The sequence below is a fragment of the Anser brachyrhynchus genome, assembly GCF_964034855.1.
Source record: "Anser brachyrhynchus genome assembly, chromosome: Z".
Classification (NCBI taxonomy): domain Eukaryota; kingdom Metazoa; phylum Chordata; class Aves; order Anseriformes; family Anatidae; genus Anser; species Anser brachyrhynchus.
This window is the reverse complement of record NC_137697.1, coordinates 25,728,298-25,749,086: the sequence shown is the minus strand read 5'-3', so window position 1 is coordinate 25,749,086 and position 20,789 is coordinate 25,728,298. Positions and strand designations below refer to the sequence as shown.

At 39.4% G+C, this 20,789-nt stretch overlaps 2 protein-coding genes across 6 annotated transcripts in view; one reads left to right on the top strand and one right to left on the bottom strand.

Annotated features, from left to right (window-relative positions):
- Positions 1 to 14,675, top strand: part of GLDC (glycine decarboxylase) — a 47,268-nt gene extending 32,593 nt beyond the window's left edge. The window contains exons 17-25 of the mRNA XM_080574413.1: positions 5,965 to 6,090; positions 6,973 to 7,122; positions 7,603 to 7,715; positions 8,348 to 8,489; positions 9,572 to 9,683; positions 10,694 to 10,789; positions 11,978 to 12,150; positions 12,921 to 13,001; positions 14,044 to 14,675. Of these exons, the coding sequence (XP_080430539.1) occupies positions 5,965 to 6,090; positions 6,973 to 7,122; positions 7,603 to 7,715; positions 8,348 to 8,489; positions 9,572 to 9,683; positions 10,694 to 10,789; positions 11,978 to 12,150; positions 12,921 to 13,001; positions 14,044 to 14,187 (1,137 nt within the window). The 3' untranslated portion in view covers positions 14,188 to 14,675. The remainder of the gene's footprint in view (positions 1 to 5,964; positions 6,091 to 6,972; positions 7,123 to 7,602; positions 7,716 to 8,347; positions 8,490 to 9,571; positions 9,684 to 10,693; positions 10,790 to 11,977; positions 12,151 to 12,920; positions 13,002 to 14,043) is intronic.
- Positions 14,676 to 17,250: 2,575 nt separating this feature from the next.
- The window catches only part of UHRF2 (ubiquitin like with PHD and ring finger domains 2), an 84,554-nt gene continuing 81,015 nt past the window's right edge, over positions 17,251 to 20,789 (bottom strand). For all 5 annotated transcript variants that reach the window (XM_080574446.1, XM_080574447.1, XM_080574450.1 and 2 more), the window contains exons 15-16: positions 19,284 to 19,382; positions 17,251 to 18,383 (exon numbers count right to left, since the gene is read on the bottom strand). In XM_080574446.1, coding sequence (XP_080430572.1) covers positions 18,237 to 18,383; positions 19,284 to 19,382 — 246 coding nt within the window. In that variant the 3' untranslated portion in view covers positions 17,251 to 18,236. The remainder of the gene's footprint in view (positions 18,384 to 19,283; positions 19,383 to 20,789) is intronic.

The following is a 20,789-nucleotide window of genomic DNA, read 5'->3' as shown; positions in this document are numbered from 1 at the left end:
ATGACAAGCATTCAGTATTCCCTGCTTCCCTCACAGGCCATGTGTATCATCTTAAGTCTTATTCGACTGTAAAGGCAGTGGGAGTGAGGAAAGGAGACTTCATCAAATGGCCTGGCTCTTCACTGAGTCTGGTTAGGATGGAATTAACTTTCTTCACAGCAGCCCATATGGTGCAGTGTTTTGATTATAACACACCAGTGTTTTGTCTACTGCCTACAGAGTGTCAAGGCTCTCTCTCTGTCCCACTCTGCCCTGCACCCCTTCCCCAGGTGGGTAGGCTAGGGGTGGACAAGAAGCTGGGAGGGTACAAAGCCAGGAGAGCTGTCCCCAACAGACAAGGGGATATTCCACACCATATAACATCATATCCAATAATAAAAGCTCAGGCAAAGGAAGGTGAAGGGTCAAGTTCGTGGTTATGGCATTTTTCTTCCCAAGCAACCGAGAAAAGATGCTGAGGCCCTGCTTTTTGGGAATTGGCTAAAGATATGCCTACTGATGGAAAGTAAAGAGTGAATTCTGCCTTTTGGTTTGCCTGTGCACACAGCTTTTCTTTTCCCTATTAAATTATCTTTATCTCAGTCCATGCATCTTCTCACCTTACCTCTGTTTTCCTTGTCCCACGGGAGAGGGAAGTGAGTGAGCAGCTGTGTGGGTGTTTGGCTATTGGCCAAGTCAACACACCACAGAACTTTTTGGTGCCCAACGTGGAGCTAAGGTAATTATTGTTTTGATCTGAGCATGCCAATTTGTTTATTGGAAGGCTCCTAAGGTCTCAGAGCTTGCTTGCTTTACTGTATATTAGAGTCCAGGGCTTTTTAATGGCTGTTTTCAGACCTTGCAGTTGCTGTGCTGTTTGTCACTTTTATTTTGCTGTACCTGGGAACATTTTGATAAAAGCAATGGCCATGTGCTTGGGCTGGCATATGTCCCTGGAATGATGCTGTTCCTGTGCTGAGTGAGCTATCTTGTGGAGAGGATGAGGGATTACACCTCCCTTTTCTCCTCTGAGGCTGACCTGTCCATCTTTCTTGCATGGGCTCCTGAATTTTTTTTTTGGTACATCCTTATGTCAGGTGTTTGATCCCATTATTTAGCGTTGTTGACTTGTTATTGTGCATGTGGAACCTTGTCTGGTGCTGGTGTAAGAGTGAACAACTTCTTGAGGTGACAGAGAAATATACCCCAAGAAGTCTGAACCATCGGTGGCATTGTGTGTGGGAGCAGCACCAGGTGCTTGGTGCTGCTATCGCCTCTGATAACTTGGGATTTTAAAACCGAACAGGCGTGCCGTCCCATTTCCAGCAGCTCCTAGCACAGTTTTGGGGCTTGGTCTGTGCCTATCAAGCCTCTGACTAGCACCATCAGAGCAGCAGGGGAACACAGGCTGCTACATCTGAGGGCACTAAGATTCAGACAGGGATCCAAGCCCCAATTACAGTAATCACACCAGTAGTCAAAAAGAAATACTGGAAGTGGAGGTCAACAGGTATGTACCATCATTTAATAAGGGAGGAGGAAGGGCCTGATCAGGAAGCCAGCCTTTTGGCAAGGGAACAGGAGGAAGAAGTGATAGAAGTCAGTAGATGGAAACCATACAGTTCCTAATCTTGAGCAGTCTTTGAGATTTGCAGAAAAATAACGGCTGCCAGTCAGGTGAGCATATTGCTGCCCTGGTTGCTGGGGGTGACAGTCAGGAACTGAGGGGAGAGAAGCCCAGCAGTTGGGATCCCTTGCCAGGGGTTGGGGAATCTACAAAGAAACCTTAAGAGAAGTGATAATCCACAGCCTCCAGAGGCAGTTCCTGTTGATTGTGAAGGCAATGAGTTCCCTCAGGGTTAATATTGTCATTTACTGAGGCAAATGGACCACTGCAGAGGAAGCTGTTCAGAATCTAAGAGAATTAGTGGTGAAGGTGGTCTACACTCACCTGGAAAACATCCAGTTCCGTGAAGATCTGGATTGCTTCCAGTACACAAGGGCAATGTGGAGGAGACCTGTGAAAAATGCACTGGTGTTGTACACCAGCACCCTGGTAATGATGGACTAGCCACACCTTGAGACACCAGCAGTGAGGAGACTGTCCTGCTGACTCTAGTGTTTCAAGAAGAATTCCTGTCCTTCCTTCTCATCACAGGCAGCATCTGGGTTGTCAGGGTGCCCCAGGAGTCAGCCTCCACCTGCCAGATAGAGATGGAGACCCAGGTGCCTGCAGTATGGCACCATCTGGTTCTTCCTGTGTGACATGAGAGGACAGGTGGAAGAAGGACAGTGCGCCCACCTTGTAGCTAAGAGCCCATGTGTCTGAACTGCAGGGGAAGACAGCTGCTTAGAAGAGGTCATCCAAGTAGGTTACTGCACCAGTTCAGGCCAAGACAATAGAAGACAACTGTCAATCCCTCAGATACATAGTAAGGGCTGAAAATGTATCCTCTTCTGCCTGACACCAAAGGAGTCAGAGAATGAAGCTCTAGCCAGCAGCAGAGGGCCCCTGCCTCTGGCCAGGAGAAGGAAAGGGACAACGAAGCTTGCTGGCCTGTAATTCCATTCGGTGCCCTGGCACACAGAATCCGGAGGGCTGTAAAGTTTCGGTGGGCACTAGTGCATAGTGTACTAATGTACTGTCAAGATGTGAGGGGGCGGGATCCATCTGGATTTGTGGAGTGACAGGGATATGTCAAAAATTGTCTGTATTGGAGGGTAAGGTGGACATAACAGGGAAAAAGTGTCAGAAGCATCCTACTGTGGCAGCCCCGCAGGCTGTGTGGGTCCCTGGCATAGGGCTACCTCATGGGAGGGTACTTTATGGGCCCAAGGAGGTACTGGTGGGCTTTTGGTGTAGCCGCAGTGAACACAGAAAATTAAAGTGGACAGTTGTGTACCTTGCCTGGCCTCTCAGTTGTGGGTCGAAGGACATCTGGTGTTGATGGATATTGTGACAGTGGACAAATGACAGTATTGCACCAACCAGGACTCCCTGGCTACCATCCAAAAGTTTCATTCGTCTATTGGAGAGACAAGGAGTGATCATCAGGACTCACTCACCCTTTAGTAGTTCTATAAGGAGTTTTCTTTAAAGATAATTCTTTTTTGACATTTAATGGCAGACAGTTCTATCTGAAAAATTCGAAAGGAAGAGTTTAATATTGTTTTTTAGGTGCTTTCTGAACAATCTGTGATGCCTGCAGGAAAGGTATCATAGGTTTTAGGTATGAATTTCAAAACTACGGTCCAGGTTTTGTAGTGATAAGGTTTGTTTTCTTGTCTGTGTCCAGAATAGTTTGTTTTCATGCCATTACTCAGTACCGTGGCTTCTATTCTCAACTATGCAATCATGTTTTTTAGTGTCCTGGGTAATTTTTTATTAACAGGATATTTGACACTTCATTGTTCATCTCTGTTCCAAACTAGTTATGACCAAGTTGAGTGCTAGGGTAGCACCACAGGTATTTAGTGTCCTATTTCGATGACCCTTCTCCACAGTAAAAACTGACCATTTACCTTTTTCTTTCATTCCAGTATTTTATCAAAGTATTTACCCATGTGGACCTTTCCACTTACCCTGTAGGAAATTAGTTTAAGGACTTTGGCTTTGGGACCACATCAAAGACTTCCTGGGAATCTGAGATTAGTTAGATATTTCTCTTTCGCACACTCATAGAATTGAATTTCAGTGGTTGGGGTTGGACTAGATGATCTCCAGAGGTACCTTCCAACCTCAACCATTCTGTGGTTCTGTGGAAAAAGTCCTTAATGCAATGATATCCTTATTTTTTGAACTTAATTTTACACTCAGCGTTGGAACGAATTCTCCTTCTCAAAATGGAAGGATAGTTGTCCCAACCTCCTGTAGACTGTCACTTCTGTGTGAGAAAACTGCTTAAAATAGAATAGTGACTACTAACTCATTCTTTGTTACTTTGCTGGATCCAGATCACAAGCTTCCTGGAAATCAGCCATTCTTGCAGTTATAGGCTTTGTTTTATGAGTACTTTAACTGAGCAGGAAGTGAGTTAGATTGAAAATGTATTTCTTAGTTATCTTCTGATTACCTATGTATGCTTTGCTGCTTCTCTTATTCCGTGCATGGTCCTTGGGCTTCTCCGTGTGTCTGTGGTCGTTCTACGCTCAGAAATACCAAGATTAACTGCACAGAAGGGACATAATTCTAGCACTGCTGTTGTCTACAACACTTATTCAACCTGCCATGTAGCAATGCTTTTGTTAAACTATTTTAAAGTCAAGTTTTTCATCTTTGATGTAAGAAGTACAAGTAACTAATGATTCTTTTATCTATATTCCACATCGTGAGGGCTGTTATATACTCAATGCAAAGAAAGAGTTGTGTAGACATTTAGAAAGCTAAAGTGGTAGTCAAAAGAGAACGATTGTATGACAGGTATGACAGTGCTGGTAGGCAGCCTAATCTTTGCTCCAGATACATGAAGAGTCAACAGAAGGTCTGAAGCACTTAAGGTTAGAGTCACTGTTATCAGATATCACTATTGTACTGATTTGAACTACTCCGATGTTTAATACGTAACACTACAGCTTTGCCACTTTCTGTGAATTAGTGCCTGTGCCTGTTCAGATCAGCTTCATTTCACACACATTTTGGCCAGGTTATAGAAAGTTAGAGGTGTTCTCAGTAGTTTCCTCTCCAAAGCAGATGGGATGTGTGCTAACAGATTAGTTGGGTTTTGTTTGTTTGCTTGCAGCTTATGAAAGTAAAACAGCTGATCAAACCTCTTTTAGTCAGCCTCATTTGGCTTTGGTGCCCTCTCCTGGAAAAATAATACTTGCATTAAATGACAGCTCACAACATCTGCTTTGCTGCCTAATCAAAAACTTCTGTACCCTGTACCCAGCAGCTGCAGATACAATCCAGCAAGACTGGGTAGCAGTCTAAACTCATTTAACATTTCTTCTGCACCATTGAAATTACCACAGATGTACCACAGTGCATCCTGCCCCTGGAGCTGGGATCTTTGTACTTCCTTTTTGGCACAGCTGCACAGTAAAACACTGATGTTTCACTGCAAGAAGAGAAAATAGCCATCTGCTGAGATCAAGTGGTTACTTAATTGAAATAGCGTTTAAAGTAATTGACATTTGTTTTAACGTCTCCATGGAGCATGAGATAGAGGTTACGATGCAGTTCTTCATTACACCAATCAAACAATAACCAACCAATCAACCAAAAAACCTTACTGCCAGCAATTTAATGCAGCTAAGTTTGAGTAACTTAATAAACTTTGTTAAATTAATCCTTGAAGGTATATTTATTGACTTTAGAATAGGTGGAGTTCCTAGTAAATGTCTAGAAACATTCTGAGCTCCATTTTCCTAGTTGTCACTGGTAAGAACCAACATTTATTTAAGGAAAAGCACTTTTCTCTCTCACTTTTTTTAACTGAACTGTATAGAGGATGTAAGTAGCTGTCTGAAACTTCTTATCCGTAACTGGAATATTTCAGTCTAAATTTTTCTTTTCAACATAATAGAGAAGAAAACACTTTGGATGTCAGTTGAGATATCGTGGAAAGCTGGAATTAGTTTTTCCTTTCAAGTCAGTATACTTGAAACCAGATGCTGATTACTTGATTATTGTAAAACAAATAAGTAAAAATAAAAAGGTAATTAGTCTTAAAAATATAAGTGAGAGGGAAGGAAAGAATATTAAATGTTTCTGAAATAATGTTGTGGAAATACATTCCTAGATATGATTTATATGGCAAATGAAACTTTGTTTTCCTAAGGGGTATTTTGATGTTGCTACCTGTATGGATTTTCTTCAAAGAAAACTGTTGTATCCTTCAGTGCAAGTGGCAATTTGCTGGTGAAATTGTCCTTAGTGTTCCTTTTAAAAACTTTGATAATGATTTGGAGCTGGGTATAGACCATAATACTTTAAGATTTTTATAACTAGCTATACTTTAGACCCTATTTCTTTTTCTTTCCAAGGTTTGCCTTATTCCTAGATCTGCTCATGGTACAAATCCAGCAAGTGCACAGATGGCAGGGATGAAGATTCAACCAATTGAAGTAGATAAAAATGGAAGCATTGATATCTCCCATTTAAAAGCAATGGTGAGTATTTAATCAGCTTTAGTGTTCAGGACAGGAACACTCCCTCTCCTTAACAGGTAATAGTTTTGGCAGCTGAATCAGATTTTCTTTTGAAAGAAAATAGGGCAAAAACAGGGAATACATGCTTGAAAAGAATGAGAAATTCTTTCCTTTTTTTTTTCTCACTCACACACAAGATGTGACACTTGTGAGCTTTCCTCTAATTTGAGGATCTTTTGTGCAGGAGTGGCTGAGTGAGTCTTTCCACACAGTAGGCTCTTTTACAGCTGAACATTTTCATCTACGTTTAGGATTTGAAATGAATGGAGCATGCTCGTGAGACTGAAGCATTTGAAGCTGCACTTTAGCCTTCATTTGGTGAAATTCAAGGACACCTCTGCTAGGGAGGGTGTTGCTAGGCAACTTTTTTCACATTTTCGAGTGGATTGGCTGCAGGTGAATCCTGGGAATCCAGTGGATTAGCAGGACACACTTCTGAAAATACATATTTGAGCAGGTTTCTATGGTAGTAGTGAAACTGTATTGCTGAAAGTAGGGGGATGGTCTTTGAATCACATTACCTTGAAGGATAAGCGTTTCACCTGGCCTGTTTTAAGGTCTCTGAGGAGTGGCTATTTTGTCTTTTCATATCATGCTTTTTTCCGCAATTTAAAATTCTGACCTGTTAAGAAAATACTGTTTCCGGATTGGTATGGCTGAAGAAAAGAGGCCAGTATCTACTGCCGACTATAAATGACTTAGGCTGCCTGCTAACAGACGGGCATCTCACCCAGAAAGCACCCGATGACGTTAGTTACATGCTTTTGTAAAGGTCTTGTCTTGAAGAAGCCTTTTGAGCCTCAGCGAAATGACCTTTTCCTTTGTCTCCCTCCCTGCCTCCAGGTGGACAAACACAAAGAGAACCTGGCAGCCATCATGATCACGTACCCTTCCACCAACGGTGTGTTTGAGGAGGAGATCGGGGATGTGTGTGAACTGATTCACAAAAATGGAGGCCAGGTTTACCTGGATGGAGCAAACATGAATGCCCAAGTATGTGATCTCCTCGGCAGATGTGTTACAATTGGGAATGTACATTCCCTAGAAAAAAATAGCGCAGCAGTACTCAGTTCAGACCATAACTTCGTTACAAGATAACACAGGGTTTGTGGGGGGAGGTGAGGATTCCAAGACCTGTAGTGAAAGCTAGATGATGATAGAGCTCTTTTATCTGAGTTTGCCCTGAAGTATGTTGGAAGTTGTGTGAGTTGTTCAATGAAAATTGCTTAGACTGCCTAATCTTTGTGAAAGGCATTCTTCAGATATGAATAAGAAATCCTCATGTAGAAAAAAAGAAAAGAAAACAACGGTATTAGTACCAATAATTGTTTGTGATGCATCATGTTAAAGGAAAATTAAAAAAATATGTAACATGTCTTACATCGTACTTTTCTGAATGCAGTAACAGGTCTTATAATGCCAGGGGATCAGTTTGCATGTAAAGAGTATTTTGAGACAGTTTTCCCTTCACAGGTGGGTCTGTGTCGTCCTGGAGATTATGGCTCTGATGTCTCTCACTTAAACCTTCACAAAACCTTTTGCATTCCCCATGGAGGAGGAGGACCTGGAATGGGACCAATTGGAGTGTGAGTATCTCTCCCTTAGCTTTTTCTTTAAAATAAATCAACAAAAAAACAAAATCCCTTAATGAATTTTGGTTGGCAGTTTACTTAAATACAGAGCTGTTAATGTGAGAGGTGTATTTCTGTTTGTAAGCTTCAGTCCTTCTCCAGGTAATCCTGTGCTGATCTGTTGAATGGTGAAGTTCATGTCCATTCCCAAGTCCTGACTTTCATGTTGGCCCTTTAGTACGTGTGCTAGACCTTGCTCAGCAATCTATCTTTTGAGTAAATACAGAGATAGTTTGTGGGCTTTGAGGGCTGGTATTGTACATAGTCCAGAACAATGAAGTGGTGGATGAAGAACATGAATCTATCCTAGACTAATTTTATTCCTAAACAAACATTTAATATTTATTCCTAGTCCTTCCAAAAATCATCATCTTTTGGATAGTTGCATGAGTATTGTGCAATAGAAGATCGCACTCATTTTACAAACTGTTATTACCAGTTATACTCCTATACTTCCTGTTGAAGAAGTGGTGGACTGTCAAGTCTGGTGGACTCTGTTTAGGAGGAAGGTGACGAGAAGCTACTGCTGAAAACGTACAGGAGCGGTAACACACAGTTAAGTTCTAACATCAGTGTGTTTGTTTTAGGAAGAAACATCTGGCTCCCTACTTGCCTACCCATCCTGTCATCAAAATTCAGACAGATAAGGATGCCTGTCCTTTGGGTACTGTCAGTGCTGCACCTTGGGGTTCCAGTGCTATATTACCTATTTCCTGGGTGTATATCAAGGTGTGTAGACTTGTTTTAAGGTGTATTACCTGAAGATCTGTTTGTGTTTCAGGAAGCCTGAGGACCACCACCACTAGAATCACATACACAGGTTTAAGAGCAATTCTTATAAGCTGTTTGCACAGACTGCATGGTCACAGGTTATTTAAATCCTTTGAATCTCCTCGTTTCTGGTAGAACTGCCTATTGCCATCTGTTGCAATTACTAATGTGACAAGGGTTGGCAGTAGTGTTGTATCCATGCAACCTGCTTAATAATCCTGTCTCTTGGTAATAATTCTTGAGACAGGTAGACTCTGAGCATACAAGAAAGCTGAAGTCAGGCTTGCCCCTCCACTGTCTCTGATATTAAAATTTTTATGTTTAAAAGCTGGTAATTATTATTATGGTAAATATAATATAAAATTAAATATAATTATGGTAAATATAAATATTTTTCCTAACTGTCCCATCTAAAGAGACTACCATGAAGGCTGCTTTGGCATAACTTCAAAATGCAGTATTAAGAAAGCCAAACACAGGTCATTTCCAGTACTTTCCTCTTGCAGTGCCTTAACAGAGGAATAAGTTTGCATCTGTGTTCATTTGGCTCTGATCTTTGTCAATGCACAGTATGATCTGTGACATGACAGCAGCAAGCAGAGTTTGGGCTGCTGGGACAGGCTGTTCAAACACCACAAACAGCTTTCAGTTGGCTCTCTGAGCACTCTTTCCCTGGGGATAAGGATGGTGGCAGGCAGCGTGTACAGTTAGAAACCCATTGATGAAATTTGTGAGTTCTGCTCTCTTTCTTTTTCTGTTCATTTCAAAGCTGCTAGGTTTGAGGAGAGGTTTGGGTTGTTTGCTTGTTTACTTTCAGCAAATGCTGTTAGGCAACAAGCCATGCGTACCACTATTTCTCAAAAGTAACACCCAGTGCTTTTCTGCGAGTGTGGTGTGGAAACATAAAACAGCAGTGTACTGCCATAAACGAGCCAGATGCATTGATGTGCTGTTGTCTATCATGTTTGCCAGTACAAGAACACACTTAGATTGCTTGGGAATGTTTTTAGACCTATTTCTTTATGTTATTCCTCTTTCAGACAATGGGAGCAAAGGGTCTTAAACATGCTTCTGAGATTGCTATATTAAATGCAAACTACATGGCAAAGAGGCTGGAGAAGCACTACAAAATCCTTTTCAGAGGAGTAGGAGGCAAGTATTGGAACACTTGATTTCTGCTATGAAGCTGTCTTTTTTTCATGATCTTCTATGTAAAAGTTGGCTTGCAGTATGGTTCTTATGTAATGCTGTGTGGCAGCTGTATCTCAGCCTTCACCTGATGCAGTTCACAAGGAGGGAAATAACCTGCCACACAGCTTCTGTGGAGGTACCACAGTGGAACAAAGAATTGGAAGCAGAAGAAAAATGCCTATTTGTAATTAGATGAAATGATGACAGAAGGTGGAATAAACTTTGACATCAAATTGTTCTCCTTGAAGTCTAATAGCAAATTAATGAAACAGTAGAAAAGGCAGAAGCAACAATATTAGGCCTCCAAATCTCCCATAATCTCTCCAAATCCCATATAACAATGCAAGAACTCAAAGCAATTTTTGGATGTTTTCCATTGCACACATCCTCTGAGGAAAAAATAAATAGATTCTTTCTTCATTTCTATACCTTGTTCTCCTTTGTGAGGAAGGTGAGAACCCCTTGTCAATGTGAAATAATTCCAACTAGATCCTGGTTTCCCGCTACAGTTCTCCTGTCCTGCAGAGAACAATATTCTTCAGGATCATGGATTTCAGCATTTAGCCTCTCTATAACAATAATATGTGCTTTTCTCTTACATAACATGAAACTTACTATCTTGTACATGGCTAATTTGAGAAAGCCTACGACCCAAATGGTGTTGGGCCACTGACAAATCCACTTATTTTTCAGAGTACTTACAAATCATAGGAGCTACTTTGGCTACCTTTCCCTAGATCTTGCAAAATAAGCTTCTTAAGATTGTATGGGACTTAGAGGGCCAGTGTTCAAATACCGGGTTGTGTAGTCCTTACCTGCTAATTTCTCTGATTTGAGTTTTTGCCAAAGTGGATAATTTTTAAATTTGCCTTTTTCATATTCTCCACAAAACCACTGAAAATATACTGCTTGGTAGATAACTTGGTTATTCTCCAAGCAAGTAAACATGGTGTACGCTTTTGTGTTTACAGGCTATGTAGCCCATGAATTCATTTTGGATACAAGACCTTTCAAAAAAACAGCAAACATTGAAGCTGTGGATCTTGCTAAGCGACTTCAGGATTATGGTGAGTCAAATGCATATTTTCAAATAAACAGCAGCTTAAGTGAGAACTTCCTGTATCTGTTCTAAGGGGTACCCCAAACGTTCTGGTTCTGTGCTTATGGATGCTGTATCTGCCAAAATCATCTCAGGGCTCCTCATCTTTATGATGAGAGACAGCTTAGAGAGCTCTTCCATCCATTGATTTGTAGCAGCTACTTAAGAGCCTGCTGCTACTTCCCCACCTTTGTAAACTGCCCTCCAAATGTGCAATTACATGACTCTTAGACATTGGAGCTAATGGTTTGGAGCCAAGACCTGAATAAGGTTCCAACATTAAATACATTCATGGAAACTAAACACCAGTGCTTTTGAAGTAGAATAATAGGATTTAAACACTTTTATCCCGGCACAGTTCAGGAAGGAGTGTTTCCCTGGACTGGCTGCTCCAAGGTTGCCTTTTGTACACCTGCTCTGAAGAACCTGATCTGCAGCCTAAACAGAGGTGCCGTAAGGCTGCATTTAGTAGTAGCGTACTAAAGGAATCATGAGAGACCACCACCTTTTTTTTTTTTTTTTTCCTTGCTTCCCTGAGCATAAATCCATACTAATCTCACTTTGGTATTCAGCCTGTCATAAAAAGGTAAAGGGGCAAAACACTTCTACTGAATTAAGCAGCAGGGAATGGAAATAACCCTCGACAGAAGTAATATACTTAATGGCTGAAAACTAACACAATAAAAAGCACAGATTTTAAGAACATTTCATTATTGATGTGTAACTTTAAACTACACTGTAAATAACATAAATTATCCTTTGATGTATAAAAATTAAAATACTTGATACCTTGAGGAAAATACTCTTTACTGTGAGGGTGACAGAGCACTGGAACAGGTTGCCCAGAGAGGTTGTGGAGTCTCCTTCTCTGGAGATACTCAAAGCCCGCCTGGATGCCGTCCTGTGCAGTGTGCTCTAGGTGATCCTGCTTGGCAGGGGGGTTGGACTGGATGGTCCTCAGAGGTCCCTTCCAATTCCAGTCGTTCTGTGAGTCCGGGACTGAAAAGTCTGTCTTACCTTTATAGTGAGTACACTACCAATTCACATGTTCACGGCTGTAAAGATTATAGAAAGGGCTAAGTTTTTGAATCATTTGCTAATTAATGCATATATTAATTCATAACCTACTGTCAGCGACTGATTTCTTCTTTTTCAGGTTTTCATGCTCCAACCATGTCCTGGCCAGTCGCAGGGACACTTATGATTGAACCAACAGAGTCTGAAGACAAGGCAGAGCTGGACAGGTTTTGTGATGCAATGATCAGTATTCGACAGGAAATTGCTGAAATAGAGGGGGGCAGGATGGACCCTCAGATTAACCCATTAAAGGTAAGACGATGCAGAGAGAGTTATCAGCATCACCTTAACCTTGGAGACTTACGTGAACCCATTTCAACCCAATTTCCTGGTCTTTCAGTACCACAGAAAATAACCATGTATAACAATTAAATACAACATTAACCAATGTGCAAACTAGAGTGAGCATCGTGAGGTTGAATATAACAAGCCTTAGCATAGTTTGGGGGGCTGGGTGAATATCTCAAAATTTGACTTATTTAGAAACCTTAGCAGTTCTCTGAATTTGAATTTTGATTTTCCCCAATAAGAAACCCAAACTTTGCTGACATAACAGAGGAAGTTATTTAAGGAAGCATATTGTCTATAATTTCAGGGGCCATGTCAAAGTAATGAGGAAGAGGTGCTTATTTATCTATGTAAGAAGGGAAGTGAAATAACGTTATAACTAACAGTAAAATAAAGACTGGATGAATTATTTTAGCAACTGTAGCATAAAACAGCTATAGGCTCGAGTTCTGTTCAGCTGTTATAAATCTGCACTAAATTTTTATATACTGAGAGGATTTAGTGAAAAACTAGAAGCATGTGCAAACCTTGGGTGATATCGTTAGACAAATTGAAAATATCTTGCTGACTTGCTTCCTGTTTTAAATCTTTTTTTTTTTTCCCTGAGATACATTGTGAGGAGAAACTCCAGACAGTAATGTGACTAAGTAGTTATGTGAATTTGAAGGCTTCATACTGATTTGTTCAATTGAATCCAGCAACTTCATGTCTTAAACATGTCTTTCTGCTTGTAGATGTCACCACATACTCTAAACTGTGTCACTTCTTCAAAGTGGGATCGTCCTTATTCCAGAGAAGTGGCAGCATTCCCACTGGTGAGTAAATCATGGAATACTAGTGATGTGGTAATACATTAATTTGCTTTCCGCTCTGAGGTTTTCTGATCCGTTGCAGAAGAACTAATTTGGTAAGAATAAAAACTATAGAGACTTTATTTTTCAACCGTTACTCTGTTCTTTTGTGTGAGCTCTACAGCAGTTCTATTAGTTTTATTTGCAAGACAAGGAAAAGAACTTAAAAAAAAAAAGAAGTCTAATGAAGTGTGAACTTGAATTTCTAAATCTCAGCATTTAAATATTGGGTATTCTTACTGAGAAGTGAGTTAGAACTCTAGTCACTTCAGTCTGGACATTCTGCACCAGACCCTCCCAAAACAGTCCCACATCGTGATGCTCAATGCTCTGCTGCAAAGAACTTAGATGAGAGCTTGACAAGCTGCAAGCTCAGCATGGGGCAAGCAACATAAATGTGAGCCAGCTACAAATAAAGGCCAGACTGGAGCTGCACATATCAGATTCCCTCAGAGCATTGTGTAAAATTGCTTCCATAACCTTATAAACAGCTAACTAAACACATGTAACAAACACTCCTCTCATCTGAAAGTGAATTGCACCTGCTTTATTGCTAATATACTGTTTCAAAGAATTACTTAACTGTAATTGTGAAGTTGCTAGCTTATTTTATTTTAATTAATTTTATTTTTCACTTAAATTAGAACTGTATTGAACAGCACGGGTCTTGTTAGTCTCCATCACTTTTCTATGTTTTTTATCTGTTAGCCAGTTATTCAAAGCATCATAGTTTTCATTTATTTTATGATAACTGCTTCTTTGCAAGCCTGTGTTAGAGGACGTGCTTGCACTTTTCTGAAAATGGAAATAGCCTTTTGACTGCCATCTCTATTATACATACTTGTTAACTTTAAGGGATTGAAAATAAATTGGAGTTATGATTTCACTTGAAATCCACTTTTCCAACATTTATCGTTTTTAAATCTTCTAGTGTCTATTACATTTATGCTCATTTGCTTGGCATAAAGATTAAAGTATTTTTGTCAACTTTTTGTTCTGCACTTAGCCGTTTGTGAAACCTGAGAGCAAGTTTTGGCCCACAATTGCTCGCATCGATGACATATATGGAGATCAACACCTGGTTTGTACCTGCCCACCAATGGAAGCCTACGAATCTCCCTTCTCTGAACAGAAGAGAGCGTCTTCGTAACACTGCCTCCAGCTGCCTGAGTTTCTGAGTCCATCAGGATGGCCTTTTCCTCCCAGACCTGATAGGGAATTTATATACTGTGTATATTTTGGATAATCATCACGTTTGTTAATTGAATCACAGCTTAGTTAAAATGTAAATACAATCAGTACATTAGGTGTAAACAATGTGTGTGTTCCACAGCAGCTGACTAAAGTTGCCTTGATTCAGCATTTTGTCTGTTTTGTGCTAAAGTTTTAACAATTAACTCTCAATTTGTGATGTGGCATAGAAAATATCGTTAAAAAAAGTTAGAAAAAATGCAGATGCATAAGGCAATAGAATTAAATATTAACTGCAATAGTAATTGTTTATATTTTGTAAAAACAGATGAAGTAGATTGTTTAATTTACTTCACGTATTACCAGTAGCATTGCTGATGTTAATATTTCATACTGTTTTTTTTACCTACCAATGTTAGTATTCTAATAAAATTGGTCAGAATTTTAAGTGTCATTATTTTCTGGATTTTAACTTTTTACGTAGTTCTGTTCAACACAGCAGTATAGAACTGAGGCTCCTGAAACTTAAGTTTTTATTTGTCAGAGTTGCCACAGTGGAAACTGATTCTATCTGAAACAAAATACTGACAGAGATTAACAGTGAGCTAAATCTGTGATTTTTCGTGGTTAGTTTTACTGAGCAGTAACAAACTTACCTTTTTTCTGTATCACATCAATTTTTCCTTGAAGTTCCCTATCCTCTTATTCCAAAGAAGGCACGGAGAAACTTTTCTAATATATTCACCATATAACTCAAGCATCAGGAGTGCTCGAGTTAAATCTTGTCTAAAAAAGCATTCTCCTTACATATTTCTGAAATATCTGATTTCGGATATTGGTTTATATAGAATATTCAACTTCCCTTGCTTTGTCACGTGAGTCTGCAGCTTGTATAAAAATGATTCAAAACTTTAGCTGCGGCCCTCCAAGAGTGCTGACAGAGAAGCCTGAGCCCAGAGTCCCACTGCTACACGTAATGCCATATTCAATTACGAGGTAGTCAGGATGCAAAGCTTAAGCAGGGTCATCGTCCAATCTGTTCCCAGCCATATTTATATAAATCTACCTGTCCAGTTACACAGACAGAATGTAAATGTGACAGCAAAAGAGCACACCTTTGTAGGTACAATTGTGTTTGATGCACGCGAGCTCCTCTGTATTGAGACGTGCCCGTGGCCACCTGAAGCAGGATTTGGTCAATCAGGAAGCAGGTAATAGGGATGCATGGTTTTGTGCCTTAAAAGCAGTAACTACTCGACCTCTTCTTGAATGTGTATGTGTACAGTCATGCCCAGAAGCTTTCTCTGAAAAGGCACAGATGAGGCTAGTGTTTATGGTGCTGCATATAAGTACTGTACTTTTGGGTCCCCTTTAGGAATTTTGGAGTTGCAACGTATACATTACCGACCTTATGACTTCCATGGGGGATCAATGAAACAGAAAAAACTGTAGATGACTGGGAATAGGAATGGCTTTCATTAAAGGCAGGCTGGGCCAGGTATCAGTTTTGATTTGAAAAGCTGCACCTGGCTCTCAAAATGTCTAAATACAGAGTGAAGAATATTAGAATTTTCTAATGTAGAATCTACTACTGAAAAGGGCATTTTTTCAGTAGCTACTGATACAGCACTGTGGAGGTATTAAAAAAAGGAAACCACAAAACTTTGCTTGTAATATTAGGAAAGGCTTTCTGGGTTGTCAAAGTAAGTCCACAAAGTCTTCTCAGGCTACTTTATTGTGTGGTAAAGGCACTGTTATGTTGCCTGATTGTGTCTGTTACTGCAACTTTTAATTTAGAGCAAATTAAAAAAAAAAAGTACACATTGGTATTAAGTGGCACACTTCCCACAGTTGACCTTAAACCAACAAATTTGTGGCTAATGGTAGATTAACAGTAAACTCAATCACAGTGACGTCATATAAATCAGAAATAACCACATTTCCTAATAGACAAGATTTACTAATAGGCCTGCATTAAAAATAAGCTTATAAGAGTGGCTTTGTAAACATAAATCTGAGCCATTCACAAAATAAGCACTAAAAAAATTCCACCAACACTCATGTAAGGCTGGGACATGAATTAAAAATGTGTTTTCCTATGCACAGTTTTGAGAGTTTTCCCTCTCAAAATGGTGCACAGCTATTATATATCCAATTGACCAATTGGTAAAAAAAAATGATTGAATGGAAAAAAGGGCATCTTTGTTTACTGGAAAAAATGCAAATGAGCCTTACAGAGGTAAAATGACATCTGTTAATAAAATAAAATGCGCTACCATTATGTAAAACACATTCAACAGGATGTAAGTCTGTCTACAGCTCTTTTAAACTGCATGCTTACTACTAATACTAAATCCACCTACTGAACAAAGGCTGAATCCTCATTTAAATAAGCACAGAAAAAGCCAAAGAGCTAATTCTTTCACAACTGTTCAGCAACACCTGCTTGGTTCGATTTGGTTTGGTTTGGTTTTTGATACATTACCAGGGACACTACCAACTTTATGTATGTTGGATGCTACTGAAATCCTAAGGAGACCAGGGGGGTGGGTGAGGAGAGAGAGGTTACTTCGAAAGAAATGAATAAGCCACTGAGCTAACATTTGGCCACGGAGAGGAGGAATACCACGTGCCTCTGAATGACCGGTTCATTGTGCATGACCTGAGCGCTGAGCAGCTCCCAGCTCCGCTGCCAGCCCCGCAGGGAGGGCTCGCTCCGATTCTGGGACATGGACTGAAATCCAACACGCTTCCTTCAAAAGCTCAGCAGAGACCAGAGTAGTAACACAACAGCCACTGCTGTAGAATACGTGTGAGCCCATGAATACAGATGTTGGGTTGTGTTGTTTTTTTCTTAATTTAATAATTTTTGCATTGATAAATGAAAAGAATGTAAAGCCTCGTGTTTTAAGGAAAAAGAAGCCCACCTAAGGAAAGTACGTAGTAATCCAGAAAAAAATAGATCTCAAAAAAATATTATGATTTAAGTAAGTGGATAATAGTAAAAACCAAAATTAGCAACTTTTCTGAATCATAAAATATTTAATAAGGTATATTTGGGGGGGATATATTGTATATAAAATTTCAGATCACAATATGAAGCGATTTGAACCCTCTCCAAGCTAGCACTGCCTTCAATGCTGTGTAGATGTATTGCCACTGATACAAGACCTACTAAAAGCATACAGTTTAACTAATACAGAAGTGGCAGTTTTTAATATGAAATATTTTTTACACAACTAGAGTGTCTTGAATACCCTCTTTAAGTGCAAAAAACACAGATCACTTTACACTAATGCAGCAACAATGCATTCATATTGTTCTCATTAGTCATTAGTAGTCAACTTGCATAAGATACAAGAAAAGCACAATGAAGCTCACAAAAATAGACTAAAAATCAGCCTGTTCTTGCAAAAAAAAAAAAAATACAGCATAATGGAAGAAAAAGACAAAAAAGGATTATGCACACCACGGAATTTGCTGTTCTTTAATCCAGCTGGCTTAAGTGCTGTTTCTGGTTTTTGCTGTTTTTTTTGTGGGTTTTTGTTTTGTTGTTGGTTTCTTTTTTTTTATTTTTTTTATTTTTTTATGTAAATCAAACCACATGGACCAGGCACAACTAATATTCAGGAGGCAGTGTGTAGCTAAAACTTCACTAACTATTTATCATCCCCATAATTTATCCTCCTCTGTCCTGAGGTAGTTACAAAAAATCAAATCATAAATTAAGCATCAGCTAGGCCAGTAAGAGCTGAGGCTTTCTTTTTTTTTTCTTTAAAAACTATTTGTTAACTGGCCAAAACTACCCTTGATGTTAAAAGACAGCTGAGAATTAGAGTTCTCACTACACCAAAAAGATGGCTATGAGGGGAAGAGGGTTAGCTGCTTCAAAATGTGACAATATATTGAGTCCCATCAAGCTGGCTGGTCCACTGTTGAATTCCCCATGTTTATTCTCCTTTACTGTCTATAAAGTCACTGGGAGAAGTTCGGAAGGATCTGAGCACATCATCGCCCTTTACTGTAACCAGGGAAGAACTGGTCCAATAGGGTCTGCAGTATCTTGTTGGGAACCATGGTGTAGCCCTTCCCCAGGTCATAGCGGCAGGCAGGACAAGTGAAGACCTCAGCTCTGAAGGAACGCTGTAAACAACTCTAGGACATAAAAAAGATTGAGAAGTAAATTGTGAGAACTTCATTTTATACTGACAGCTTAACCAGCAAAAACTAAGGAATTACTATACACCAAAGACACAATTTTCTGTACTTCCAGAAAAAAGAAAAAAAAAAAAGGGAAGTTATTACCAAGCCCTCTGGGGCATATTTTTGCCTATGCGACTAAAATGACCTAACAAAAGAACTCTGCTCTGGACTGGGATGTGACACATTGAGTCTGGGAGGAATTAAAAAACATCACTGCTGAGATTTCCATTAATGCCTTCCTGTGAAGCAGAGCCACGTCTGCAGCTTCCTTCTATCATCCCTGTTAGAATGCAACAGTACTTCAGACCTTCATGTCAAGCTGAAGGTGAATTAACAAATATATTGTTTAAGTAACAGCATCCATCTATCTACCTCATCTGACAAGACTCAGTTAAGCCTTAAAGACATGTTTAGAGTAATATGGTAATTTGTAACGAACCCAAACAATTTTCTTGTATTTACCCTCTACTGTTTCAACAACTCTTCATTAAAGTGTTACACATTTTTAAGATGTTTTTATTCCTTAACTATGAAAAATTAAATTATTGTTTCCATACCAACATTTGGCTCCTGGACCAAGTATTTTCCTAACATAACTCCACCGAACACAATGGAATGACAGCAATGATAAACTTGACTCATTATGTCTACCAGGATTTATACTAAGCACAGTTACACTCTTTATTACGTAAAATTAAGATTACACAGCAATCACTGAAGGCAAACTCGTTGCGAGCTATTGCTCAGAATGCTAGGCAATAATTATCGACGTTCTAAAATACATTTTGGCTCTAGTGACTGCTGTCTCAGAGCCAAGAAAACAGCCCAGAGCATGACCGAGTTTATTCTTACTTTACAGACGTTGTGGAGGCACTCTGTTGTCACTGGCTGGTAAACCAGCTCCTGGCAGCAGACACACATAAAGGATTGTTCCAGTTTCTTCAAAAAATTCTAGTGTAGGGCAAAGGACAAAAAAGACATACTATTAAGAGGCACACCAAAAATATGCAAACAAAAAGTATTTTTATTTTATTTTAACTAAGTTTATTATTTACAAAACTACATTGCCCAGCTTCTGTAATTACTACATACATGTAAATTATTTATGAACTTATGTGTGAAATTCACATTCAACTCTCAGACCTAAGCCGAGATGATAAAATCACTAGGCCTCTGAAAAAGTGTTAAATGCATAGATTAACTGATGAGACGTGTATAACAAGCTATTATTTTCCCAAACTTGCTTAACAATAAGTAAAAATATTACAAAAGTGGTTTAAGTTGCTAAGCTCAATTTATAAAGTGGTTAGACAACAGCTTCGCTTTGCAAAGCGAAGTTTATGCTGGAACTCCTCTAGTGTACTCTTCAAGACTCGGTCAATGTTATATTTCCTTCCAGAGCCAACCAGCACTAAGACAATATTGATAAGATATGTATCCAGGCATTTTCACACCCTCATGATGCTATTATCTGTGCCTATATTCTGATCATATTTATTACACGTCTACTTACTGTTTCTTCCTTGATTTCATCAGGATGGAACAATGTTTTCTCTAATACTATTCATTGAAAAGTGCAGTTTTAGTAAATGACACTTTTTACATAAAGATTGATGAACTTCCAAAAGTTCTTAAATCCTCCAAATCCAAGAGTGTGGCACTCATCAGGAAGCAGATCCATAACCATTTAATTTCCCTGCTCTTCCACAATTCAGAGAACTAATGTTTGAAAGATTATTTACTTGAGTATGAATATTATAAAGAAAATGAAACGTATTGGAGAGCTCCTCAAGCCTGATTCTTAGCATAGGTGATAGCATTTAGTAGTAGTGTTTATTAACTGTTGCTAGAATTTTGCTTGTCTCAGAAATGCTGCAGAATGATCTCTGCTGCTCTGCCAAGGGAGAAGAAAACTGCCTCACATTACTCTTACTCAGAAAGTCACCTCTGCCTGTGCCTATGGATTATGGCTAGCTTAACGGCATCTTTTGTCCTCCCTCCGAATTCTCTGCAGTCTGTAAAACAACTTGCCCGGTTCTTAAATCTTCTCAGAGTATCTCTGAGAAATCTCATAATACATTTTTATCAGATGCTTTACACATACAAGCATGTTTATCTCTGACACATCAGAGATCTCCAAATACCTCAGGCATAAAGGTTTGAGTATGGAAAAACGGTACCTCTATAGCTAAAATATGGCTCTTTGCAATCACTTAAAAAATCTTTAACAACAATTTATTTAGTTAAAATGGGAATGTAGTTGTTTCAACCAGAAAGTTTTACATCGTCATAGCAGCTACCCATTCTTATTTCCTTTAGTAGCAACCAAATGAAACTCTTACCAAAATGTTGGTTAGG